The sequence below is a fragment of the Heterocephalus glaber genome, unplaced genomic scaffold, assembly GCF_053883595.1.
Source record: "Heterocephalus glaber isolate CG9 unplaced genomic scaffold, H.glaber_assembly_v1.0 deba00001569, whole genome shotgun sequence".
NCBI classification, from domain to species: Eukaryota; Metazoa; Chordata; class Mammalia; order Rodentia; family Bathyergidae; genus Heterocephalus; species Heterocephalus glaber.
The window spans coordinates 3,740,722-3,768,701 of record NW_028258354.1 but is presented as its reverse complement, the minus strand read 5'-3'; the positions used below and the strand labels follow the sequence as shown (position 1 = coordinate 3,768,701).

General features: G+C 50.1%; 1 protein-coding gene across 4 annotated transcripts; it reads left to right on the top strand.

Annotated features, from left to right (window-relative positions):
* The first annotated feature begins 1,966 nt into the window (after positions 1–1,966).
* Positions 1,967–27,933, top strand: Ctdsp2 (CTD small phosphatase 2). Of its 4 annotated transcripts, none has more exons than XM_004861161.4 (8): positions 1,967–2,562; positions 17,665–17,813; positions 20,207–20,245; positions 20,655–20,756; positions 21,331–21,387; positions 23,556–23,648; positions 23,793–23,978; positions 24,146–27,933. In XM_004861161.4, the coding sequence occupies exons 1-8, from the start codon at positions 2,499–2,501 to the stop codon at positions 24,269–24,271; spliced, it is 816 nt and encodes a 271-aa protein (XP_004861218.1). In that variant the 5' UTR covers positions 1,967–2,498; the 3' UTR covers positions 24,272–27,933. The 4 variants fall into 4 exon arrangements, with proteins under 4 accessions (XP_004861218.1, XP_087048357.1, XP_004861217.1 ...); XM_087192231.1 differs by having other exon boundaries at positions 1,969–2,562; positions 17,636–17,813; XM_004861160.3 differs by lacking the exon at positions 1,967–2,562 and adding an exon at positions 10,742–13,246.
* Positions 27,934–27,980: the final 47 nt, after the last annotated feature.

Sequence of the window (27,980 nt, the reverse complement as noted above, 5' to 3'; positions counted from 1 at the left end):
TCATATGAGAGTAGACATCTGGGAGGGCTTCCAAGGGGAGGTGGTGTAGTAAGAGTTCTCAGGAAGAGAAGATAGTGACTAGGTTCTAGAATCTCCTCCATCCTAAAGATAGAAAGAGAACTATGGTAAAGTGTCAAGAGTTCAAGTGTAAACGTGTAAAGACAAGCCCTAGTTCTGATTTTCTTCTTCTGAAGTGAGACCTCAGATGAGTCAGTTAACCTGTCCAGACTGTTTCTTCATTTACAAAATGGGCATAATCTCTGCTCTGCTAACCTCAAGAAAGTGAGACATCTAAATGAGACAATGTATATGAAAGATTTTTGTAAATTCTAAAAGGGGATGGCCTGTCTCTACTGATGAGCAAATGGAGGCAGAGAGGTAAAAGTGTTCTACCCACCATTACAGTGATGGGGTAGCGGGTCCCCCTCTATTCTATTTCTATTCTCTCTATTCTCTACTGTTGCAACAGAGCAACCTTCCAAGAGGGCAGGGGCAGGGCCAAAAGGGACTCCTAGCAACCTGACTACTGAATATTTATCTTGAAGATCCTGTTCTTTTCCTGGTGGGAGGTACACATGTCAGAACTTCTCCTTTTTCCCTCTGTTAATGAATTAGGATCTACCCAAACTCAGTGTTTAAAGTTACATAAGCATCATTCAGATCTTCTGGAACAGCCACTTTCATTTTTTAAAAAACAGCATTTCCATTAAAATGGTGTTATATAAAGGGTTTTATGCGTGTGTGCAGGAACAGCAGAACAGGCAAGGCTAAGCACTGTTAAGGCACCCAGGCACATATGTATCACGATGAAAGTACCCGGCAAATTTTGACCGACTTGTCCACACTGAACACTAAGACCTGATGCGTGCTGGGCAATGGGAACTACAGCAGGAAGGCCACTAGCTGCCCCCATCCCCTAGGGCCTAGAGAAGTCCTGGCCTTTTCTGGAAGCCCTTTCCTTGGCAGGGTGAGTTCCATGGTCATAGTATACTAGGGTTGGACGTAGCTCAGAAACTACCCATTGCAAACTCACTCTACTCCAGTTCCGCCAACCTTGACCTGAACAGCTCCCTTCCTCCCAAGGCAGCCCAAGTCACCTGTGGACAGATGTAGATCACTGAAAAGGACCTGATATTGAACTGAAACCTGCCTTTCTGGAGCTACCACCTTGTGGAGACAAATGGAAATCCCTCACCTACGACCTTGAGCAGGGAATTTATGAGTTTAAAGTCCAAGAAGGTCCCCTAGGAAAGCACCACGGGGCCCTAAAGAGCAAAGAGAGAAGGCAGCCTGAGTCCACAGAGCTGAAACTTCACTCTCAGAGACCTCCAACCAGCTCAACTGAGAATGGTACTATTGGGGCAGGAGGTGCCTGAATGAGAAAAAAGTGAGTGGCTCAATAAGGCCTTGTTCTTCAGGTCTGTTTCATCTGATCTGTGGCGGTCACTGTCCCGAGGTCAGCTCCAGCTTTGACACTGGAGTCCTTGGTCGCCCCCCGCCCCAACCCCTTTCAGTAGTCCATGGTTGTACTTTCTTGTGAATCAGTGCGTTCCAAGTAGGGCAAAGCAGGAAGCAGAGTAACGGCCCTGGGCCCTGGCCCAATCCAGGTTAAGCTTCTCGGCTCGCCCAGGTTACCCGAAGGGAAGAACCATTCCGCCTTCCCAGAGTAGACAGCAGTGACTAAAACACCGAAGCACCGAGCAGGAAAACGTGAGCTCTGGAGTAGCCTTTTAAGTAGTTGGGAAGGGGGTGTGGCCGAGGAGACTGGGAGGCCGCAGCTCGGCGAGGGGGGAGTGGCCCGGAGGCGTGGCCATGGCGATTGGAATGTTGTTGGGTCCTCACACCGCATAGTAAGGAGGGGCCACGCCCCTTTTCTCCGAGAAGGCCAATCGGAGCGCCGGAGCGGTTTCAAGTCTCCCCTGCCAGCCTGCCCGCCCGCCACCCCACCCCCCTCGGGGATTCGCGTTTTCCGTAACAAAATAGCAAAGCTCTGAACTGTCCGCAGCCCCGGCCGCTAGCAAGTGGAGGGTCCTGGGACCTAGGACGCTGGCCCGGAGTGGGAAACACCGGCAGGCCGTGAAGAGGCCGGGTCGGCAGCTGAGGCGCGCGGGGGTGGGCTCTGCAGCCGCGGGTTGTTTATCTGGAGTACGGAGGGGAGGGGGGAGCCTGGAAACCGCCCCGTGTCCCATTTCCTCCTCTTGTTTTCGCTCCGGATTCTCCATGTTGGACCCAAACTGAGGAGCCCGGAGCTGCCACCGGGGGATCGGGGCCGGGGGCACCCGGGGGAGCCGCTGCCCGGGCCGCCCGCCCTCCGTCCAGGCCGCCTCCCTTCCCGGCCTGGGGAGGAAACGAGAAGGGGGATGTGAACAGCGGTGGGAGTCGGAGACTCGGGAGCCAGAGCGGAGCGGGTCCCCGCCCAGGCCCCCAGCCCAGCCCTGCCCAGCCCGCGCGCCCTCCCGTCCTCCCGCCCAGCCAGCCCGGGCCCGCGGAATTGTTAGATGGAACACGGCTCCATCATCACCCAGGCGCGGAGGGAAGACGCCCTGGTGCTCACCAAGCAAGGTAGGGGCAACAACTTCCCAAAACTTTGCGTCGCCCCCGGACGGGGAGGGGGCTAGCACATCACGGAACCCGCGTCCAGGCCCCGGGCCTGGCGGTTCGGGTTGGACCCCGTTGCCTGTTCCGTCTGCCCCCACGTCCCAGTCGGCACACACATACCGGTGGGGGCTACGCGGGCCCGGGCTTTCGCGCCCAAGGGGGAGGGGTGTCTTCCGCGCAGCTGTCACCCGGCCCCGCAGCCCCTCCCTCCGGGGCCGAGACGCGGAGGGGTCGCTCCCGGAGCGCGAGCCCACCCGCGTCCGTCCTCTCCTGAGTGTGCGTGGGGGCGGGGGTCGTCACTTTGCTGCTCTGTCGTGCGCCGCTGAGCCCGGACCGCGGGAGAAGGTGGGGAGGGGGTTAGAGGGGTCCGGAACTGGAACGGAGCCGGGACTGGAGTTCAGCGCTTCCCAGTCTCCCAAGCCGAGGTCTCGGGCCGCCGGCGGTGACGGCGTCCGGTGGGACTTGGGACCAAGTTGGCCGCCCCCGCGCTGCCGCGGTGGGGGAGGGGAGGGACCGGGCCGGGCCCTGGCCCCTGGGCCGCGCGGGGCTCTGACGGGCGACCTCCCGCCGGTTTCGCTGAGCAAACAAGCCCGACCTGAGGCCCAGCCGGAGCCCCTCCCTGCCCCGGTGCGCTCCCCCGGGGCCGCCGCTGCACACAGAGCCGCGTTTGTTTAGCCCGGGAGCGGTGTCCCTGGTTACATAATTCGCCGAATGGCATCAGACCCGGCGTGTTTCCGAATCGCGCAGCGAAAAAGTGCGAGTTCTCTGTGGGCAGCGCCTCAGCCCTCGCCTTCCTGAGGGTCAGGAGGAGACGCGGGGGGGGGGGGGGCGAGGGCCTCTCGGGTGGGCTTGGAGACCCCTCGCGGTGAGACCCTGCCTCCCGTGGGGCCGGGGTGAAGGCTGGGTCGGGATGGAATTGGTTAGTTTGTACTCTGGGGCCCCGAAACTCCTTCCCCTTCCCCCATGTTCTTCTGGCCTAGAGGAATGTGTCCAAAATAGCGGGTAGAATTTCCGTTTCGAGCGAGGACTAGCCTGGGGTTTTTTTCTGGAGAACTCCCAGGATGTGGGTCCACTTGACCCTGAGGCGGGGGAGTGAGCACACTCCTAGGACCATATCTGTTCCAGCCCCTCTGGGTTCTCCTCCAATTTGTGTGAAGGGCCCGTGCTGCAGGCCTAGAGCCTGGTGGGCGGCCAGCTGCAGGGCCTGTGTGTCGCTCTGTACCCCATCCCCCACCATTTGGCTATGTCGGTAGGTCACTTATTCCTGGGGTTCATGTTCCCAAAGAACTCTCCCAACTTGCCTAGGAGCAAAACAGCTTGGGTAGTGTGTCAGCCTCTGTGGAATTCCCTCAGTGGAATGGGGGTGGGTAGTGTGCGTTCCTGAGTCCCCTGCCTCAAGGAGGGGTGCAGCTGTGCCTACTAAGATCCCAACCCCCAGATGGCCTCCCCAACGTCCTGCAGCAGCGCTGGCCGCTGGCCGGCCTGTGTGACCCAGGCAGCAACTTAGCTGCCCTCCCCTGGCTGTTCAGCTGTGCAGAGCGCTGGAAAAGGAGGCTGAGAGTGTTTCTAGCTCACTGCCGGACTCTTTCCACTCTTTTCCCAACCTCTTCCTGGGAAAGGATCCTTGGAGCTAGCCTGAGGTGAAGACATCTGCTTGTGGAAGGAAACACGAGGGGGCAGTGGTGGTGAGAAGCCAGCAAGAGCAACCCTGTGCTTCCCCCTACGAGGTCCTCTCCTGCACGGGCTCCAGACTTGGCTTGGGTAGTGGGGCCCACCCGGGGAGGAAGGAGAGCTGAACTGTGAAGTGGCCACTTACAGGTCAGAGCTGGAAGTTTCATCCACTAGGGCCAGCAGCAGGCAGTGGCAGAGTAGATAACAGCAGAAAGGCGACTGGCTTCTTGACAGTGTCAAGTTGCTTGTGTTGGATTTTCTTGGGGTTAACATTTTCATTTTCTTTTTGTGTGCTTGGTTTGTCCTTCAAATTTATCCTTGGAGAATCTGAATTCTCAAACCAGCAGCCACTGGACTGGGTTTCTCCCTCCCCTCCCTTGTAAATCAGTTGCATTCCAAAGAAGACATACTTTCCTGGGCTGCTTGGGCACCCAGCAACCACCACGCCAACTTTGAGTGCCACATCATTACAAACAGAACCTGCATCTTCAAACAAAAACCAAAAGGAAGGGAGGGAGGAACTGTTTTAGTTAGCTCCTCCAGGAGTTGTGTCTCTTCCCCACCCTCTCTGCCTCATCCTATCTCCAAGCCCTGCCTACCTTTAGAAAAGAAAAGGTAGAAAAATATAAGGCAATTTATTAATAAGTAAGTTTCTGGAAAGAATTGTTTCTAGCTTGGGTGGCTTTTTAGTGAAATTGTCTTCAATTGCAGATTTTTTTTTTTTCATTTTGAGCATTCTGTTCTCCTGAGTGTTAAAGCTGTCTGGGTGTGTTGATTCAAAAGTAATTACAGTAGTGGAAGTAGAACAAAGTTGCTGAAAGCGTCAATGATAAAGCACCAAAATTGGACCATCTTCCCAGACAGATGGGTGAAATGGCTTTCTGGTACAGCAAGGACAGGATTGATTGTCTGTAACATCAAAAATAAAAGTTAGTATCACTTTGGCAAGAATGGCTGCTTGTTGCAGCTCCGTACGGGGCTGTTACCCCATTGCTGGGAGGTTGTGCCTGGGCTTTGCTTTTGGATAGGGAAAAGCCAAGGAAACAGGGCCCACCCAATGTGGGTGGAGGAGGCAGTCCCACTCCCACTAGGTGACCCACAAGCGTTTTGGGGGAGTCAGAGACACTTTGTTGACGGAGAAACCTACTGTCCCTTCTCGGGGGGGATGATGAAACCTTGGATTCATCTTATGTGTGGAACTATACAGGTTCTGGTAGTCAGTAATAGGAAGGCTTCCTCTCAGAGACTCAGATGTCTAAAAATTCGGATGTGGCAGAGATTTCTAGCACCCATTTTCTCCACAGATGGAGAAATTCTGCCTTATTCTCTCAAGGAAGTGCTGAGACACCTTTTGCTGTAGATGTTATTAAGTCCTTAACATGACAGGCTGCAAAGCGTCTTGCCTGCCAGTGCTTCCTCCTCAGCTGGCTCTGTGGGTAGGTGCACCTCTGCCCAGCCTGCAAGGACCAGAGTGCGTGCGTCGTGAGCTCCTCTTTTCTGGCCCAGCCTCTTTTTGGCCTCTTTGTGTTCTTTCCCAGTGGCTGCTGAGACTTGCCCCTGTGTCTCCTATGGAGCTTTCCTCCTGTCTTGGGGCCTGTGTGGCCATTTAAGCTTATGTTTACTCTTACGCTAAGGACCCCGAGGGAATAGGCCTAACACAGCAACAAAGTTTGTAAATGCCAACATCCGGGGCTGGAGCTTTGCATTTCACTTGCAGAGCTTTCAGCTGAGCTGGAGTTTGGAATTCCCATAAAAAATCCACTGTGTCTGGCAGATAGGGTATTCCTGGCTCTTTCTTCTCCATTAGGTAGAAGAAGTTGAGAAAAGTTAACTGAAGGAGGGAGGTGGTAGTTTCCTCTCTGTGGGACCTTTCGAATCCTTTAGTGTGTATTTTGTTAAAATGAGAAGTACTGTACAAGTCACATTTCTAGCTAAGGTGAATTAACACTCCCAGTCCTTCTGTGGTGAATTAATGGAAATGCTCCTAATATGGGAAATAAAGACGATATGTAAATGTTTGTGGGGTTGTGTATGTCTGGTCACAGATTCTCTACCCTTCCTCCCTTCTCAGTTTTCTTTTTGCTAAGCGTTTGAGTAGTTTGGGCTATTGTCTATTCTTCTCAACTTGTAGGTTCTTTTAGGACCAAGGTGGTGGTGGAAAGGCAGTTAATGTGTTCATTTTTCCTTAAAAGAATTGTTCCAGTTGCAGAATTGGTTGCTTCAGGCCTAGGTTCAAATCCCTGCTCTTCCTGTTTGCAGTAAGCCTTGACAAATCATTTTAGTTTTGCATTTAGCTAAGCATTTTTAGCTTAAAATAGAAATAAAGATATTTACCCTTCTGTAGTGCTGGTACCTAGTAGATGATTAATTTTTTATTGATAAATGTTAGTGTCTTTTTTATACAGCTAGACTGCTACTCTGTTCTCCCTCCTCCATTCCCCCAAGGACACAGTATAAACAATACACAGCCCTGATCTTGTATGTTTTACTGTTAAGGGGGCTCAGGTTCAGAGGGAACACTGATGTGTGAGGGCTTGGGCCTTCCAAACACAGCCCTGCTTCACAGACCCCTTTGTGCCACAGTGACTTGGGATGGGATTTTATCTGCATGTCTATTGAGTAGCATGTGGTTTAGGGCTTCAGCCATTCTGTTTGGCACCTGGGCATCTGGCATCTGGAGGTGGGAGGAGGCCAGAGTGTCATATTCTCCTGTAAAAGTCTCTGAAGTGTTAACCATGGAAGCAGCTGTGTGACCTCTCAGAAATGGATGTAACGATACTCAAGACAACTGTGTGGCACATTCTCTTGCTGTTTGCATTTGCTTTGAGAGATAATGAACTTGGTGAAATTCAGATTTCTTTTAGGGAATTTTAATCACAAAAAAAGAAACAGATTTTGAAGAGCTGTAGATGTTCTTAAGCTATGCCTTGGCAGCTTTGATTTTGGGGTAAAACGTTGAGAACACAAAAGCAACATTAAACTGCTTTTCATCCTGTCTTAGGCTGGGCAGCTCTGGAAAGTTTGGAATTTTAACTCACTGATGGGGGAAGGGGTAATGGGTTATGGCTCTGACATGATCTCTCCTTTTCTGAAATGGAAGGGTAGTTCCCCACTGAGCGCAAATGAGCACATTAACAGGGAAGTCTTTTGAAAGAACTAGAAGAAATCATTGTGGAGAAGTTGACTTCTTAGAACCGGAAGCCTTTCTGGAACAACTGGAGTAGGGTTTCTATGTCAGCAGAATACCTAGCCCTTCAGGTCTGGGTGTGCCTGCTCCAGGATCTGCTACTCCAGAGTGGGTAGCCCAGTGGGTATCGTATACTTCTGGGCAAGAGGTGTGTGTGCCTTGTTTTTTTGGTTTTTTAGGGGGGTACCAGGGATTGAACTTGGGTCCTTGCGCTTGTGAGGCAAGCGCCAGAACCACTGAGCTAAATCCCTGGCCCTGTATGGCTTGTTTTATTGGTCATCTGTTCTAGAGTTTAGCCTTGAACCTGATCTCCCAGTAGATCTGACATTTTCTTTCCCTCCCAGGGCCTCTTGACCCGCGCCCCCCCCCAAAAAAAATCAGGCTTTTTTTATTGCTTTAAAAAAATTCTATACCTCTTTTGTCTCTTTAAGAAATTTAAAAATGTTTATTAGTACATGTTTGTAGTACGTAATGATTAGATTCACTGTGAGGAATTGGTACATGTACATAACACATATAACACAATTCAGTTGGATTTTTTCCCCTTCCCTGCTACCCTCCCTTTTTGTCAGTGTCATATTCATTTATTTATCTTATAAATCTTTATAAAGTTAATTACCATACATAGATATTAAGAGCTGGACTAACAGGCCAAAAAAACATAAAATCTATGAGACAGTTATTATACTAAATCAGGGTATACTGTTAGATACATTGTACATACAATAACTTCCTCTTTTATCACTTGACACAGCTTTTCTGTCCTATTGAATTTGCTCTTTCCCACATGCACTGTTCTCAGGGAACAAATGTGGCCCCAACCTCAGTAATAACCAAGCAGACTTAGAAGGTGAAGGTCACCTAACAGGGCTAAGGAGAGGAACAGTGCATCCCAGCTCTTGTGTTTCCGTGGCAGAGTGAGCTGGGGCCCCACTTTTATAGCCACTGGGACCTGCCAGAAGGGGCAACAAGCTCAGATCTTTTGACTCATGTATAGAATAGAACAGATGCTTCTAGAAAGTCAAACCACACCTTGGGCTTGATTTGTGCAAGGCCTGCAGGGACGTTCAGCCAGTCGTGTGGTGGAAAGAGGGGCCATGGGGACTTTGGCTGCATCTCCTTCCAGTCTTGGAAAGGTTGGTCAGAGACCCCTGGCAACCTTTAGACCTTGGCTATCAGCCAAGGACACATATTAGCATCTCCTGTGACACCTACTAAAAATACAGAGCCCTCCACCTGGGCCGTAGTGAATCAGAGCATGGCAGGTGGGCCACACATGCATGTGTTCCAAATGCTCCCTGTTACTCTGACAGGTGTCCTCTGAGAAGAGCCAGGTAAGCACAGCAGTGGCTCCCACTGCCTCTTCAGCCCTGAGCAGGAAGACTCACCTTGGGGGTCCAGTTCTGCTGCTTATTAAAGATCCTGTAGTTTCTCAAGGGGAGTCCTTCAATTTTCTGAGTGAATGGTCAGAGTAATGATCCTTGCTTACCTTGTAATGGTCACAGCCGATAGTTATAGAGCACTCACCATGGGTAGGGCACTACATACTGTATTTTCATAACAACCTTAGGTAGGAATTACTCCTACTTGAACGATTAAGGAGGATGCCACAGCCCAAAGTCAACCAGACTCTTCAGCAGCCCCAGCTGCCTCTCATTTACACTGGCATTGCACCCAAGTCACCTGAGGGTGCCACCTCAAGGGGGCCCATGCAGGGGAGATCTTTCCTATTGGCCTGTGCGGGAAACAACCCGGAGCTGCTGAGGATGTTTCCTGATTTCTAGCCCAGGGCACTTGCACTTGGTTGGACACACTTCTACTGGCTGGCTGGCCTTAGGGAGCTGAAGGGTATGGGAGGAGCAGGCGAGTGTCCCCAGCAGCAAACGCTGCCTTGGCAGAATCCTGGCAGTCCTGCTGCCCTCAGCTGCATGAGGAAGAAACTGGTTGCCCAACCTCAGTGACAGGATGTGAGACTGTAGTTGGTTTTCTTGGAGTCCTGGGAAAGGCCGTTTCCCAGGCGTGGCCCTGTTACTGCCTCTGTGTGACCCCTGAAATGAGAAGAAATTTTTATGGTTCCTTCAAATTTGAACATTTTGAGATTGAGACTGAGATAAGAATTGAAAGCGCTTTGACCTTAAAGACTAGTAGCTGACAGAGGACATTTATTAGGGCTAAATTTGTAATTCTCACCCTCTGAGATAAAAGGATTCTTTCCATTTTACATTTGAAGAAACTGAGGCCCCAGGCCATGTACATCAGACATGGCAGGGTCAGGGATTGGAGGCGGGGGTGTGTTGAGATAGGATTTCACTATATAGTTCAGACTGGACTTGAACTTATTATGTGGCCTAGGCAGTCCTTCTGCCTCAGCCTCCCAAATGCTGGGACTATAGGTATGCACCACCACGCCCAGGAGAATTTAAAAATTTGTCAGTGGTGGGGACTGAACCCAGGGCCTTGTGGGCACTCAGCAAGTGCTCTATTATTGAGCTACAGCCCCAGCCCCCAGAGCCAGGATTTAAACTCAAGTCTGACACCTTGGGTAACCACTATCTTACAGTCTGAGTGTTCCCTTGCTTTGTCCTGTACCTTCACTAACTTTTCTTCATCTCACTCTTCTACTTGGGCCAGCCTAAAGCAGGCTTATACAGTTGGAGGGGAAAGAGGCACTGGATTCTCAGTCTTTCACTAAATGCAGGCATTCCAGGAGTTGGGCAGAGAACCAAGGCAGGAACTCAAAATAGCCACCAAGAAGGTGTTCATGTCCTGGTTGGCAGGTTTCTTTTAGCCACCCCCCCCAAAGGCCTGCTCCACATCTCCTTAAGAAGAGGGAGAGTTCAAGATGGCTGACTTCCAGTCCCCCAAAATGTCATCCCTGCTCTACCTGGTGCTGCAAGAGACAGGACCTGCCTGCTCTAAGGCAGGGTAGGAGCTATCCCTTAAGAGTTCAGGGTGTTTTTGGTCCTTGGGGATCAAACTCAAGACCTTGACCTTGTCAGGCAGGCGCGGTGCCTTTGAGCTAAATCTCTGGCCCTCCCTTACAGTTTTCTTAAATGACATCTAAGGTTTGTTCCTGCTGGCCTGTGGAGCAGCAGATCCCTTCCTACCATCCCACAGGACTCCTCTGCTGCTGACATACTTGTGAGGATATGCCTCTCTATCTCTAGAACGGGATCTGCTGCCGCTTTTTTTTTTTTTCTTTTTCAGCCTTAGTTTCTCCTGTCTTATTTGGATTGCAGCTCATGGCTTTTCTCTATTTTATTTTATATTTTTTCCCATTATGTTTATTGGTACATTTTAGGTATAAAATGCAGTTACATTCATCATTGGGATCTTGTACCATTACATGAGTATCTTGGTTCTTATTTTTTCCCTTTCCCCTGCCCTCCCTTCACCCCCTCCACCCTTCCCTAGTTGCAAAGACATTGTTTCCATTTTTTTCCTTTTCTCATATTTTTTCTTTTCCGTTCTTTCCTTTCCCCTACGCCTCCCACTCCCCCTGTTCCTTTAGACCTTTTCTTCCTATTTCACAGTATCAATTATACATTTTAAAAATTATAATATCAAGAGGATCTGCTGCTTCTGAGGGACCCCACACCCCAGCACATTTTGAAAGAATGTTGGAGCTGCCTGAGAGGTTGTTTTGCCAGAAGTTACTTCAGAGGCTGATCCTGAAATTGAGTTTGTTGATTGTGCTTTAGAAGTTGTCAGGAATCCCCTGCTCCAAAACAGTCCTTGAGGGAAGGTTCCTGAAGTTGAAATCAGAAACCAGACTGCTGAAGAGGACAGGGGAAAGAAAGGCAGGAGGCATGGTACCGTGTGACCTGTGACCCCACCACCACCACCCCATTTCCATTTCACAGGTGGCATTAAGGATCCAAATGAAAGAAATCCTTTTCTTAAAAGACATGCAGGGCACCCTCCTGCCCAAGGAAGGGGAACTAAGGAAGACTTTGGCTGTGGTAGGACTCCCCCATTTGCTGGCTGCAGGGAGGACACCGGTGTAGAATGCGTTGGCATGAGTCAGTGTAGCTCAAACTGCTTTTTTTTTTAGAAGAAATATCCAGCAGTCAGATTCATAACTAGTTTTTGGAACTTAGGGTGCTAGTGCTGAGTTGGGTGAGGACCTTGCCTGTCTTATTAGCTGGAGAGCAGCGTTGGTGCATGAGTACTGTGGAAAGAAGTGCACCCTCCCTGTCATTTCCAGTCTCTTCAGTGTGGGAGATTTCCAGGCATCTCTTACCCTCTTTTGTCCCCCTGGTCCAAAGAGCCCTTCCATCTGCCTGGCACTTTAGGGCCTGTCCATAGCCAGGGCACAAATGCCCCTTGCTGACAACCTGGGAGGACTCCACAGCGAGCCCCGTTCAGATGTGTCTTCGCAGCAGAGCCCAGGCAGCTGGCAAAGAAGGGCCGGAAATGCTTCAAATACTCTTCTTTCTCCAATAGCTAATGGGAGGGAAGCCCCCAGAAAGACCATTTTATAGTGATAGCCAGACCAAACTCTTTGCTGGAGTGGTTGGGAGGTGGTGAGGAAGGAAGTAGTTTTGTGGGGCGAATTAAGAAAGCATCCTTGTGTGTGAATAGGTTTGTTGAGACCTGTTAGCCAGGCTGGTATGATGGCACGTGGTTGTAATCCCACCACTCTAGAAGACTGAGGCAGGAAAATTGCCAAATTAAAGCCCAGCTCGAGCAATTTAGTGACTTAGTGAGAACCTGTCTCAAATTTTTAAAAAGGCTAGGGTTGTACTAGTTTCAGTCTCTAAAAATGACGATAGCATGAGAGATTGCTTTCTGCCCAGTCTCAGATGGATTGCCTTCAAAGGAACTGAATATAAACTTGCTGCATATAAACTTGTGTTGTTACTAACAGTGAATCTGGACCTGACACCTGACTCTCAGAAGGTTAAGAATAATGTCCCGATAAGGGTGGTCTTCATCTCTTTGTATGCACATGTACACTTGCTTAAATAAGTGGGTTTTTTATTTTGCAGTACTGGGATATTGAACCCAGGTTTTCACACTGAACCGTCCCGTCTTTTATCTCTTTATTACAGGGACTCTCTAAGGCACTAAGTTGCTGGGCTCAAATTTTCTTTCTTTTTTTCTCTTTTCTTTTTCTTTTTTTTTTTTTTTGGTACCAGGGATCAAACTCTGGTCCTTGTGCTTGTGAGGCAGGCAGCATAACCACTGAGCTAAATCCCCAGCCCTCAAATTTTCAATCCTCCCAGAAGTGCTGGTATTGTAGGCATGTACCACCATGCCAGGCTGTGTGCACACTTTTTGCAGGAGGAGATAGAATGGTGGTGTTGGGTGCTGGGGGTGAGGTTCACATCAAGTGGGACAGCCTCACCTGCTTTCCCTTTGTTCACAGAAACCAGCCAGAAAGGTTGTGAACCACAGCTTTTATGGTAGATGTAGAGAGAAGGTATAGGGGCAGTTTTGACTTTGAAACCTGCCATAATGAGAGTTCCCTCACTTTCTATTCTTGGGATTCGACCACATATAATGGATGTGCACAAGTCCTAATCCCTTGTTTCTGATCTCCTGGAATGAGACCCTCGATGTTGTCAGTTAGTGATCCATGATGAGGCCCAGGATGTCCCAAATAGATAATTAAAAGAAGCATAGCATTGAGTTTCAGAGTTTGCACAGTAGCTTACAGTAAGTTTTGTTTTATCTTTTTGTTTATCCTCTGTCCCATTTTGTGGATGAGGAAAGCAGGACTCCAAGAGGCTGTGTGGTTGAGTCAGGAACTGGCAGAGCCTGGACTCCAGCCCTGGCGATTCTCAGGTGAGAGGGGCACCTCTCACAGCCCGCTTCTCTCCACACCCTGCCTCAGTGGGAAGACTTGCAGTGGGGTGTTGGAGGTGTGGCCTGGCCTCCCTATCTCAGCCAGCTGCCCGCTTGCTTCTTATGCCAGAGCTGGGTCTATGCAGGAACTCTTGGACAGATGTTTGGAGCAAGGGGAGCAGACACATATCAACATCTGGGCAGGAGAGGAGGACTGGGTTTCCAGGTAGAGGAAGGAGGGAGAGCAGCTGGTCATGGAGCTGCACGCTGGAAGCCTGTCATCCCTTGCTGGTAAAACCTTGTGCATTGAAAGCTCTTCGGGCCTGTAGATCCTCTTGTGTCCAGTGTTCCTCTCCTGGGGAGGCAGGCGGCATTCCCTGCCTGTCACACACAGAGGTTTTGGGGATGTCTGTACCTGCTGGTCAGAGCAGGGTCGGGAATGGGTTCACTGGAGTTTCAGGGAATCCCAGAGCCTTGTACTTTTGATGGCCTGCCCAAGAGAATTGAAAGGGGAGCTGGATCCCAAACTGATCTCTCCAACAGTCCACCCTAGAGCAATAGAGCAAGTGTTCCCATGAAGAGACCTTGACAGTGCTCCCAGGCCTCCCAGTAGTTGCATGAGTAAATGCACATGGTGTCCCTGAACTGTCAACGGTCCTATGGGATATCAGTTAAAGAGCCTTGGCTCTAGGTTCAAGCAGACCTAGTTCAAATCGTGGTTCTGCTATCATACTCCCAGTGTGACCTCTATAGTTTTCTTCCTGTAAATTGAGGAATTGGTGCCTGCAGTTGGGTTTGTTGTGAGGATTGACTACTGATGCAAGTGCCTAACACAGGCATGGTACATCTTGGTCCCCAGTGAACATGGCAGAGGCCCAGAAAGACTCAGTGTCTTGCTTCAGGCACTCAGCTCCTGAAGTGCCACCTTCCTTTCCTCACTTAAAGAAGGCTTTCCTGTTTCCAGTGCTTCTGAACTGTTGCAAACTTGGGGCTACTTCTCTGGGTCCTAGCTCTATTGAAGCAACAGAGGCCCTAGAGGCCTTTGAAGTCATTTCAGCCAAAGTTATTGAGCACCAGCTATACAGAGGCTAGAGGTAGACAAATGTACCAGGCTGAGGCCATTGCAGGTCCTTCAGGGAGGCAGCCATGTTGGGGGAGGCTGGAGCGGGCCCCATGAGTTTCTACAGACAGCCTGGAGATGGATGCACATAGCAGGGGTTGGGGGAGGCGAGGAATGACAGGTATTGACCTTGCTGTTGTGGGCCCAGGATATTCTGCTCCCAGCTCCCGCTCCAAGGTCAGCACATTTGTGACCTTTGAGGCACAGGGGCTGCCAGTCCCATTGTGCTTTTGAGAAGACCTTCATCCCCTGCAGAGCCCAAGCTCCCCATCTAGAGCCAGGCACTTGTGCCTGTTGGGCCCCCCATGGTGGCCAAAGGCAAGGCCTCTCCATGGCCCCAGCCAGCTGCCCCTTCCACCCTGCTGCCTCTCAGGATTACTCAGCCTTCTCAGTGTCTGTCACTAAGATGCTGGGTGCATTCCTGATGCCCTCTCTTCAAGAAAGGCTGGGGCTGTGTGGCCTTTTAAGAAAGGCTCCATGCCCGAGTTAAGCCTCCGATTGTGGTTCTGCATGAAAAAACCATAGACCAAAGGAAAAGCAGTGGTTCAGCTTTGGTCTTGGAGTTTTGTGTCAGCCTCTGCCCCCAGTCCCCAGGCTTGGAATTTAATGTGGGCCAACAGGCAGGTGGGGAAGCTGTTCTTTCCTTCTGATTTCTGGGCAGATTATTAGAATAATAGGCATGGAAGGGGGCAGGCCAAGGAACCTCTCATCCTGCTGGCTTCGAGTGCCAGGTTCTGCTGTGACTTTGGTCTTTGTGATATGGGAGCTCGGGGGATGTCCCCAGCGCAGCTTCTTCATGACACAATCCCCAGAGAGACCTGGGTTTGTGTTCTTCCTCCAGGGCCAGGAGCTTGAGAGTGACAGTCCGATTTGGGGGCTCCTTGCTAGAAAGGCTTCCCAGGGGGTATCCCAGTGTCCAGGGATCTGTCCCAGCCCATGCAGGGAAGGGAGTGAGCTGACTGCTGGCCACCTTCAGCCTTTCTCTTCAGTCAGGGGTGAGTCCCTTGTCCTCTTGGGTGGGTGGTTTGGACTTCGCTTGACCGACTGGTGAGTGAGGGCCATTTCCTCACTCGTGGTCCTGGGAACAGTTTGGCTCTTCTGTCCTCTCCAGGGTCACAGGCAGCCCAGTAACTGTGCATTCAGCAGCTCTCCTGTCACCCACTTGAGTAAGAGCTGCCTTAGTGCAGGCTGAGAACAGGACTGAGCTGATAGTACTCCTGTCACCTGTGGGTGTCCACAGCCACACTACCTTTTCCTTTCCCTTTCTCCTTGTCCCAAGGAAGAACACAAGAGAACCGTCAGCGGCACATTGTTTGATTTTCTTTCCCCTACAAAAACAGAGGTATTTTCAATGTTCACTTTTTTTTTTTTTTTTTTTTTGAGTCAAGGTCTCAGTGTGTAGTTCAGGCCGGCCTTGAACTCACTACTTAGCCCAGGCTGGCCTCAAAGTTGGGGTGCTCTTCCTGCCTCAGCCTCTGGTGCTGGGATCACAGGTACGAGCCACCATGCCGGCGTTCCATTGTTATTTTCCTGTGTAGTTTGCCTGTGCTTTAAACTGAAACCACTTGTATTTAATCCTTAGGCCCAGGCCAGCCCGGGTGTCCCACTCAGGCTTTGGTATACACAAGACCCACCCCCAACCTGTGGCTGGGAACCACTGAGAGTGGTTTTGTAGCGCCACCTTCTGGCCACAATGCCCACTGTATCTTCCCAGTCTTGTTCAACCGTTGCCAGGACAGTTCATCTTAAGCAAAAGGAATTTACTTGCAAAACATTCTGAAGTCCGTTTCCAGTCAGTCCTAAAATCCCCATACCTTTATGTCTCTGCTTGGCCTGTCTGAGGCTGCTTTACAAAGTTGCCTATTAAAATGGCTTTATGACCAGGTGTGGTGGTGCACACCTCCAATCCCAGCACTTGAGAGGCTGGATGGGAGGATCACTGAGTTCAAGGCCAGTCTGAACTACATAGCCAGACCCTGTCTAAAACAATGGCTTTATGTTTTCAAAGCCCAAATTGTCAAGGTAGGACTAAGCAGCTACTGTATGGAAGCAGAGGCCTCAGCTCAGGACCTGGGGCTGGGTATTTTGTCTCATAGGCTTGATCTACCTGTCTTTTCCCAGTCAGGCTCCATGTCTCCAAGGGAAGGGTGTGGTAAAGAGTGCAGCTGGAACATGGCACAGAGGCAGGGTATAAATGGAGTGTATCTGATAATTTGAAATAGGAAAAAAGGTCCAAAGACGAAGGAGGGAAGGGAGGGAAGGGGAAAGGAAAAACTATGAGAAAAGAGAAAAAAAGTGGAAACGAAATCTATGTAAATAGGGAAGGGTGGAGGGGGTGAAGGGTGCACAGGTAATGGGGAAAAAATAAGAACCAAGATATATCATGTACAGGTACAAACACCCAATGAGAAATGTAAATGAACTGTATACCTAAAATGTACCAATAAAATTACCAATAAAATCAATTTTTTTAAAAAATGGAGTGTATCTTCCTGTGGCCATCCAGGAACTTCAAGTCTGGAGTCTTTAGGCTGATTGGGCTTGGTTCTACTGCCACCTGCCAAGCACCCAGGGAAGCTGATGCTGAAACAAACTTCAGCCAGGTGTGATGGCGCACACACCCAGCATTTGGGAGGCTGAGGCAGGAGGATCACCAGGAGTACAAGGCGAGCCTGGGCTACATAGTGAGTTCAAGGCCACCCTGAACTACACAGCAAGACCCAGTCTCAAAAAAAAAAAAAGCAAGAGGGCAAGGGTTTTAGCTCAGTGGTTCCAGCGCCTGCCTCACAAGCGCAAGGTCCCAAGTTGGATTCCCGGTACCAGAAAAAAAAAAGCAAGAAACAAACTGCAGCTTTAATAACTTGAAGCGGCCAAGGTTACTTTGTTGTTTAGAAGGTTGACCTTCCAGTGATTGGTGTTAGGGAGGATATATGTCTTTGTGAATTAATTTTGAGGACATCTTCAGTGTGCTGTGACTGGAGTAGCAGAGCACTCAGATTCTGTACCTGGTCCATCTTTGTGTCCATTCCCCTCCCTGGCCCCCTGGAATGAAAAGCAAATCTGCAATTCAAGTCTCCCATTTCCCAAACCAGTGAATGGGGTTTCCTGCCATTTCTGCTTTAAAGGGAAGATGCTGGGATAAAATGCACCTTTTACTGTTAAGTGCATGTGGCTGTGTGCCAGGCATACGCCATGTGCCCAGCAGAGTTTACAGACTGGAGAGAGGAAACGCATGGAGTAGCTATGGACAGATACTAATGTCCCTATAGCTAATGCCTGTCATTTCTCTTCTCACTAGGCCTGGTCTCCAAGTCCTCTCCTAAGAAGCCGCGTGGACGTAACATCTTCAAGGCTCTCTTTTGCTGTTTTCGTGCCCAGCATGTTGGCCAGTCCGGTTCCTGCACTGAGCTTGCTGCATACAAGGAAGAAGCCAACATCATTGCCAAGGTAGTAGCTGGATAGGGTGGTATAGTGCTGGTAAGGAAGAGGCTGCTGGTTAGGAGACCCCTGCAGACCACAGCAGGTGGGCATAGTGGCCTTGCCTGAGGTCACAGAGGTCTCTGGCTTAGAGGTCTTTCCTCTCTCCTTCCCTTAGTAGTCCATTTCTAGTAGTCCCATTGTTATTGGACTAAATGTCTTTGTGGTTTCTGAGAGATCCTGCAAAGTGTTTCCCATATATTCTTGGCTGTGATCCTCACAGCAACCCTGCTAGAATATTTACAGGATTCCACTTTGCTGATATGGAAACTGGGTCCCAGAGGATGTGCTGTCCTGAAGAGTTTATGGTTAACCAATAGTAGTGTCAGGATTCAAACACAAATCTGATGCTAAAGCCTGTATTTGTTTTCTGCTATGCAAAACTACCTTGTAAACTTTACCTGACTTGCAGGGAGCCATGGTGTTACAATCTGCCATGCTTGTTTTCCCCCCAGTACAAGGGTGTGAACCCACATCCTTACGCATCCTGGGCAAGCTCTCTACCACTCAGCTACATTTCCAGACCTTTGTATTTTGAGACAGTCTTGCTAAGTTTCGCAGCCAGGCCTCAAACTTAAAATCTTCCTAGCTCTGCTTCCCAGGGAGCTGGGCTTATGAGCATGCGCCCCTGCTCTTGGCCTCTGCCGTGCTCTTGATCCTTTCCAGCCCTTCCTACCTGTGCCTGTGTACAGCATCTGGAAATGTGCAGATAGTTTTGATTGTCAGGGGACCATGGTATTTCTCATATTTTGAGGGTGGGACCAGCTTGACCAGCAAATATTCTGCTCCAAATGCCAGTGGTACCTCTTTCTGAAACACCAAGGTCTAGCTGTCTTTCCTAAACCAGACTAAGGTATATACACTGGTAGAAAAATCACTTAGTTTACCCAGTGGGGGAGAAATGGTTAAAGTACAACGTGACAGGATTACTAAGCAATTAATTTTTATGAAGAGTTCTCAGTAAAATGGAGAGTACTGATCTACGACATTTAACCAAAAAGCCAAACATGAAATTACATAGTATTAATCTTACAGAACAAGATTCCTAATACCCACTTAGGAAATACACACTAACATGCTAACACTGAGGTTTTTTGTTTAGGATTTTACTTATTTACTGGTGCTAGAGATCGACTCCAGGGGCCTTGGCACTCAGCTATACTCCCAGCCTTTTTCTGTTTTTTCTTTTGAGATAGGATCTTGCTAAGTCACTAAATTGCCCAGATTGGGCTCAAGCTTGCAGTTCTCCCAGAGTGCTGGGATCATAGGCATGTGCCACCATACCCTGCTTATTTGATGTTTTATTTTGCATTGCTGGGCATCAAGCCCAGGGCTTCACGTTCTACTGAGACCAGTACACTACAACTGAGATACATCCCCAGCCCCAGAATTTTAGAATTTGAGGTTTTTATTAGGACCATTTACTACTTTTTATAACCATACCTTTTTTTTTTTTGGTACTGGGGATCAAACTTGGGACCTTGTGCTTGCGAGTCAGGTGTGGCACCACTGAGCTAAATCCCCAGCCCATATAACCATAACATTTTAATTATTGGAGGGGTGTCATTTTGATCTTTTTGCCCTTCATGTTTTGGGGTTTTGGGGTTTTTTTGGTACTGGGGATCAAATTTGGGACTTGCGCTTTTGAGCCAGGCAATGGCACCACTGAGCTAAATCCCTGCCCCCAGGAGGGTTGTTTTTTTCAGACAGGCTCTCACTATGTAATACAGGATGGCCTTGAACTCACAGTGATCCTCCTGCCTCAGCATCCCAAGTGCTGGAATTATAGGTGTATGTACCACATCTGGCTGCACTGCACATTTTTGGTACCCACAGTGGCTTCACATTGGCTTACTTGATGTTTTCTGGGGCTTAGTCTTCCTTCCACATTCTCTTGGGGAAATTCTCAAAGAGAAGTTGGGTTTAAAGACTAAGCAAGAGGTTAAACCACCACAGTGAGGAATTTAGATTTTTTTTTTTTTTTTGGTACCAAGGATCGAACTCGGGACCTTCTGCTTGCAAGGCAGGTGGTGGAACCACTGAACTAAATCCCCATTAGGAGTTCAGATCTTAGTCCTGCCTCTGTATGTCCCTGAATTGGCCACTTGAGTTCTTTCTTCTTTACATTGTCTAACTGAGAGGCAGTGGCAGCTGGGAACAGGGACACCATCGTCTCCGTACTTCATCAGGTCTAATGTGGAAAGGAAGCACTAATCTTTGCCCTTTCCTGCCCAGCTCCTTAAAAAGCCACTTTTGTCCTGTGAGGAGCTTCCAGGCGGCTGGCTCTTGAGGCAGAAGCAGTGGTTTGGATGGGGCAGGAGCTGTTGGTGAGTTGGCACTGACAACCGCCTTTTCTTCCCTAGTCGGATCTGCTCCAGTGTCTCCAGTACCAGTTTTATCAGGTATGTGAATCTGGTGACCCTGCGATCGCTGGCAGCCCAGCAGGCATGGTGATCTCCTCCTCCTTGGTGCCTGGCCAGCCTCCTCTGTGCCCTAGGAAGCCTTTGTTCTAAGTATACACTGAGGGCCTGGTGTTTTAGGGGATGGCTAGTGTTCCATGCCCTCTTCCTGTAGTGCTGTGCATCCCACAGCAGCCTTGACTGCAGCCTCCACTGTCCAAATCTACTTCCCAGCCTCACTGGGAGGCTGAAACCAAGGAGCCACTCTGCCTCCTCTGTCCTCTGCCTTTAAGTATTGCCTGTCCTGGTGATTCCATCTCCATGAGCAGCCTGGCTCTTCCCAGGGTTCTGCAAGGGAGAATGACAGGGCTTTCTATGTGGATTCATCTTAGCCATCTGGCTCTGGTTTTAGATCCCTGGGACCTGCCTACTCCCAGAGGTGACAGAGGAAGATCAAGGAAGGATCTGTGTAGTCATTGACCTGGATGAAACCCTTGTACACAGTTCCTTTAAGGTAAGTTGATATCTGGAACCCGTCCTACACCCACCCTCGGCCTGCCTGTGAGCCTGACAGGTGCTGTAAGGTGACCTAAAGGTGACTGGAAGGGAACAGCCAGGCCACCCTGGTGTCACTGATATCGAGAGGCCATACTGAAGAATGTTAGGTAGGAATCCCCTGCTCTGCTGTCCTCCCCGTCGTTGCCAACAGGCTGCGCACACACACACAGCACCACAAGGGCTTCACTTGAGTCAGGCTTAAAAGTGGTTGAATCAGCTTTGGCCTTGCCTATTTTTTTATTGTTCTTTTATTTTATTTTGTTTTTTAAATGGGGGTGTTTGTTAACTCAGGGAAGACCCAAAACTCATCAATGAGTGAAATTGGCAGGATGGCATGAAGGTGCTGAGGAGGAACAGGGAATCCAAAAGAGATTACTGCACCCCATACTGGGCTGAGAACCCCTTAGTGGGCTGGCAGGAGGAGCTTCCTGGAGCCTTCAGTGTCTGTTCCACCCACCCCTCCCAGGGGCATGGTGGGGGCTCCTTGTCGCTCCCATCTCACTGATGTCATTAACTCTTCTGCCTTCCAGCCAATCAACAATGCTGACTTCATAGTGCCTGTAGAGATTGAGGGGACCACTCACCAGGTGAGCTTCCTGCCAGGCCACACCCAGCCCAGGGGTGGGGATCTGCCCTCTGCTCCACCTGTGCTGGGGTCCTTTGTCCTCTTGGGGCTTGTGTTCCATCAGCTGATTCCCTTTCTGTAACTTCAGCCTCTCCTATTTTATTGCTATCTTTGACACTCAAGGAAAAAATCTTTAAAAATAAGAAAAGAAAGAAAAGGAAAAAAAAAACCTTTCAGCCCCACTACCCCCTCTAGCTCATCTTTTTTCTTTAAAGGTAGGCTGTTTGCCTGAGGCAGGAGGATTGCCCTGCAGTTCAAGGCCAGCCTGGGCTCCATAGTGAGTTCAAGGCCAGCTGGAACTACATAACAAGACTATCTCAAAAACACATGATGATGAGGATGATGATGCCAGGCTGTTTGAAGGGGCAATTTACATTTTTTAATATAGTAACAGCTGTCATTTATTGCTCGCTGTCCCTCTGTGTAGCCAGCACCTATCAGGATTTACTGCATTTTTTGTGTACCTAAATAGATGGTGTTTCTGAAGGAAAAAATGGAAACAAAGCTTTTGTACATAGGGAGGGAAGGGGGCTGGGGGGGGTGGGATAAAATAAAATTTATTAATAAAAAAATAGATGGTGCTTGTGCCTGTTAGAGGCAGGGAATCTGGTAGTGGTGTTTCTCTGCCTGGCAGGCGCTCCTCCCCACACCCCAGCCTCTGAAGAGCTACTGAACTTCTCCTTCCCCTGCCCAGCAGCTCCTCCTCTGTGAAACCTCCGACTTCCCTCTCCTTGGCTCCTCATGGAGGCTTCTGTCAGAGAAAATGAATCTAAACCAGAACAGCCTCCAGCCCTGATAATCTGCCCAGTCCGGGGTTAAGGATTACATGACGTTGGCAGGGGAAAGACTGTCCACTCAGAGTGCTTACCAGTCAGCCTGAGGGGACCCCTGGAGCAGGTACCCTGGTGGCCTTGACACTTGTTTGCGTGGCTGGTTATTCATGGGGAAACGGGGTTTGAGGCTTTGATGGGTTGGCATCACAGTCCCACCCATACTAGGCATTTCTTTCCTCTCACCACCATAACTGAGTGCTCTGCCAGGGCCAGCACCCTTTCACAGTCCAGCTGAGGGTTTAGAGGTATACAACACCCATGGGGAAAAGATAAAGACATACTTTGAAACAGGCAAATACATATCGTGAACTCCTAGTTAGCAGGGAAGCCATGAATAAGAATAAAGGGGTGAAATTAAAATGAAATCCTACCCAAGGTGGATTTTAAGCAAAGAATGTGAGGGAGGTTAAGCTTGACAATAGCCAGGAGGAAGAAGGGGGTTGTGAAAGTTGAAGAAGTGGCAGCTACAGGAGCAAAGTTGTGGCTACCTATAACATTTCTGCCGAGAAGCTAAAAGGGGTCTGCTGAGTTGGTGGCAGATTTGGGCCAGCTGTAGGAGGGAGTTATGGCAGGTGTGCACTCTTTGAGCTGAGGGTAGCACGTATAAAAAGATCTTTCAGGAAATAAAGGGGCCTAGAAGCCTAGAAGGCAAGAAGCGGTAGAACACAGACTGGTGGGGGACATGTAGCTAGAGAAACTTTGAGATCTTGTCATGAAAGATGGCTGTGAGTTGGGTGGATGGATCTGGCAGGAACACGCACAAAAGGAGTCTCTAGAGCAAGAAGGGGCAGGGAATCTAGTCTCTGGTCATCAGAGGGAAAAGTCACTTCTCCCTGGTACAGTGGAGAAGCCATGTGTGGGCATCAGGTGTCAGGAAATATCTGTGTCCTTGCCTAATAGGGACCTGGACAAACTGTCCTGCTGGAGCCAAGGACACAATGCTCCTACAGAGGCTGTGGCTGGATTCAAGTAATCCAGGATAGGCTGTTTCCATCTGTGAGGCCTATTCTTGATTACTTGTTTCTGGAGGCAGCTGATGGCCCACCGTCGGAATCAGAGATGGCTCCTGGGACATGGTGTGTTGTCCTTCTTCCTGAGCTAAGGTTGGACCACTGAGCCAGCAGAAGCCTGGTGAAGGTTGAGGCCAGCCTTAGCTGGGGTAGTTCCAGGCAGCTGGCCCAGATGGCTAGGTGTGGGAACCTGGCCCTGTTGCCATGCTCTCTGTCAGCAGTGAAGGGGATGGATGCTGAGCTGCTTCAGCACAGGGTCCCCAATGGCCTGCTGTGCTTCTCCTCAGGTGTACGTGCTCAAGAGGCCTTATGTGGATGAGTTCCTGAGACGAATGGGGGAGCTCTTTGAATGTGTTCTCTTCACTGCCAGCCTGGCCAAGGTACCTAGGAGTTGGCGGGCGGGGGGGGGGAAGCACTAGAGGTGTAGCGGCCACAGGGGTGGCCCAGTGGCTACTTGCTGGTCCTCAGGATGCCACAGAGAGACCAGGACTGTATCCAGACCCGGACATCTTTTCTCCTGCCAGTATGCTGACCCTGTGACAGACCTGCTGGACCGGTGTGGGGTGTTCCGGGCCCGCCTGTTCCGGGAGTCCTGTGTGTTCCACCAGGGCTGCTATGTCAAGGACCTCAGCCGCCTGGGGAGGGACCTGAGGAAGACCCTCATCCTGGACAACTCGCCTGCTTCTTACATCTTCCACCCAGAGAATGCAGTGAGTGGTCCTGACACACCCACATGGCAGGGACTGGGAGAGGGAGTGGGCTTGGGAAACGGGCTTCACCAGAGGAGTGCCTCACAACCCCGGCTGACCCAGCAGCATCCCAAGGGAGGGCAGGAAGAAGTGGCAGTCAAATTGACACCACCCTTTTCCTGCTTCAGGTGCCTGTGCAGTCCTGGTTTGATGACATGGCAGATACTGAGTTGCTCAACCTGATCCCAATCTTTGAGGAATTAAGTGGAGCAGACGACGTCTACACCAGCCTTGGGCAGCTGCGGGCCCCTTAGCCTTCGTGCTTCCAAGCAGTGGCTATCCCAGCAGGGGACTTTGCTACACTGTGCCTTTTTGATCAGCCTGACAGACTGAGCGAAGCTGGAGCACCTCAGCAGATGGGGCCCAGAAATAGATGTGATTGGAAAGAGCTTTAGGGCAGATTAGATACCAGCTGGGTAGATCAGACCAACAATATCCAGAGATACCGGTTCCAAGTTAGGTTCCCGAGATAGATGTGTGTGAGAGAGAGAGCGCAAGAGTCTTAGGAAGTACTACAGACCCAGGGAATTCAGTGTTTCAATGGGGAAGAAGCTGAAAGATCAAGACTTTTTTTCCCAAGTTGGTTCATCTCTCCTGCCACCCTATGAGCCACTGAGCTTTACTGGGATAAAGACTGTTGTCGCAGGCTCTGTTGCCAAACCATGGCCTTTCCTCGGGGTTGGAAGGCCTGTGCAAAGGAGAAAGGAGGGGTCAGAGGCTGCCTTTGGATGCCCTAGGCACACACCTTTCTGAAAACTCTCAGCCCAGTTGCTGCAAACAAAAAGATGCCATTTCTGGGAAGATGAAGACTTGTTTCCAGAACCAGTAACCCCGTGACTGTCAGGTCCTGTGGCCCAAGGGTTGCACTTGCCTCCTGCCGGGTGCCTGCCATGGGCCCCTGTCTATGTCTCCCCAAGGTTTGGGCACTGGGTCTGCCTTCCTCACCACCTAGCCATACTCTGATCCCGTGGGGAAGGTCTTCTGCCTGCCCTGGAAGACAGATAACTGATTTCTCTTCTTTTGACTCTTAAAATTCTAAACTTGGAGCATTGGGCCTGGCTTGTTTCTGGCAAAGCTGTGATCCTGGGCCTGAGATGAATGTGGGAGGTGTTTGGGGTATAGGGAAGAGGTAAATCCCCAAAGCAGAGTATGTGTCCTCTTGGCTTGTTAGATGAGCTGGGCTTCTTTCTGTAAGTCTGCTCTTCAGGGATTCTCTGCTGGTGCTGGCGAAGGGACTTTGGTTCCAAAGGCTGAGAAAGGCTTTCCAAGCTGCCCCAGCCCCTCCCATTGCTTGGGCAGGGTGCTTTGCTATTGTGTCTTCCCTGGGCGGCTTCTGTCCAGTGCTGAAATCTGTCCAGTACTGAAGTCTGTCTGTTCCTGTGTTCATCCCTCCTGGCTGTCACTCTTCCTCTCAGAGGCTCAAAACTGCTTTTCCAGAACTGAGGGGGACGGATGTTCTTAACATTTTGTTTGCCAGCCTTCTGCCCCCAGTAACGGCTGAGTGAACCCCTCACACACCTGCACTCTTGGGTGTCTTTTGCTTTCAAAGATTGTTAATAGTGGGCCGGGGATTTAGCTCAGTGGTTTTGCCCCCTGCTGCGCAAGTGCAAGGACCCGAGTTTGATCCCTGGTAACGAAAAAAAAAAAAAAATTGTTAATAGTGAATGCTTTAAAAAATAGTCCTAAAATGGAAGTTTCCCCTGGGCTGGAAAACAGAGGAGGAAGTGCTGCTGTAATTGGGAGCACAAGGGGCCCTCCAGAAGGTGCCCAACCTCAGCATCACTGCCTTAAGGCCTCCCCTGGGGCTGCTGGATGGGGCTCTCCTCCCTCCTGGGATAGGAGGCAGGTCCTGTCCCCATCTCTGTTGCCTGGAGGCAGATACCGTAAAGCATTTGTGAATCGCTTCCGGTGCAGGTATACTGCCCACTCAGGACTCATCCTGTTATCCTTTTCAGTTTCTACACACTAGACCCAGCTTCAGGAACTGCTAACCAGTTTGGAGATACCAGGTGGTGGAGCAGCAGCTCAGTATTCTGAGTGATAGCTGGCTGGCTGGGTCTTTTGTGGTACCACCTTCCCTCCTTGTCCCAATGTGGGATGCCTTGTCTTCCTCTTTGTTTTCACAGAAGTGAAACAGAGCACCCAGCCCTCCTGTGGTCATTCCTCCAGCATAATTCCCTGTGCTTGTGGGGTCCCACCACAGGTGAAGGGCAGAGGGCTCCAGGTGCTAGCCAGGAAGGCCATCTGAAGGAAGGGGGATGCTTAGAAGCTAAGGCCAGCTGTGACTTCAGACCCAGGTCCTGGCCACCACTGCCATTCTAATATTGCAGGAGCAGCTTCTTTCCCAACCCCTACCCTGAGGGTTAGCCCTCAGCCAAGTCTTCTGTCACTTGGCCTGGCCAAGCTTTTCTGACTAAGCAATAAGAGTCTCGAAGCTGATTGAGTTCCAAGAACCCTTTCTCTGCCCTCTTTTGGATATCCATGTATTCCCACACAGAGAGCCTGTGCCACCCCTATTCCTATCAGGCTTGTCCCATGCTTCAAGTGTGACCTGTGACCAAAGCCTAGAATGGCTTGGTAGGAGTGTCCCTGCTGCTTCTGCATGAAGCCCCAGCTTTCCAATCCCTGCTCCTGTCAGAACCCCACCTGCTCCCTTGCAGGTTTTCCTTGGAAATGCCACCTCCACTCTCCCTTCTTTCCTCTCCTGGAGAAGCAGTGTGGCCAGATCTAAACAAGCCCAGTCCATGGGGACCAGCACCAGCCTAAAGTCATCATTTGCTGTCTGCTTTCTAGCTTCGCAGTGTATTGGGGCAAGTGGTGATTGTGAAGCTTGAGGAATCAGGCAGACTTAACTTCTGGAGGAGGGCAAGACTGAGAGGAAGCCACTTCTGCAGTCTGTGCTGGGGCTTGCCACCAGCCTGTCCCACTTGAGACTGGTCTTTGGGAATCAGTAGGCTACCGTGCCTGGTGTCAGCACCAACTCAAGCCATGCCAGAATCTGCCCACCTGCCAGGTTCAGTTCTTTAAGGTGCCTCTTCAGGGACACAGTGTGTCTCTCTGATTGGGCTTCTAAATCAAAAGCCTGATGTTCTTGTCCCTCTTATAGGGGGAGCTTTGGACACAGGACCAGTTCAGTAAAGGGTCAGATATGGGTTTCCTCTCTGCACATTGTAGAGGGGACACTCTGTAGGCCCATCGGTCCCTTGCTAGAGTGTTTGCCTTCAGTTAACCTGGGAACTTTTGTTTAGCTCCCTCCTTCCTCCCAAAGACTTTTGTGTAAATGTATAAATTCAACTGTTAACAGTGGCCCAGAAGCTTCCTTGTACTAAAAGCATGGGAGTCTCAAGGGAGTCATTCCCTGGGAAGTGGGCCCCATGCAGTTCTGCTGCCCCTCTCGAGTCCTCATTAGTGGGGCAGCCCCGTGTACAGTTGGCCTGCATCGAACAGCCCAGCCAGGCCATGTATTTGAGAAAGGTAAGCCCACTTTCCCCTTCCGGTCTTCAGTTGGTTGCTTAACCATTATTGTCCTTCAACCACCTTTTTTCTAAAATAAGGGGGCTTGGTTTTGTCTTTCTCCTTTTTTAAACACCAATAAATATCTGCGTATTTAGGCACTGGAGAGGAGGTGGGGGTCTGGCCAGCTGCCCCCAGGCAGACTCACCTCAGAGCTTCTTTGCTTGTAATTACCCCAAGTTTGCTGTGATCCCCTTTCAAGATGCCATTTGGAGGGGAGAAGGTCTGCTTCCCACTGTGCCTGGGCTATGGGATTCTGACTACCTTGCTTCATGATTTGATAAATTTGTTGTATTCAAAAACTTGAAATGTAGGACGCCATTAAGTGTCTGTTTATATTTTTGGAATATTTGTATTACAATTAATTAATAAAAGCAGGTTTGTAAAACCTATCCAAATATGGGAGCTGCCTTCCTACCCTGTCATTATTGGGGCTTGTGGGTACACCCA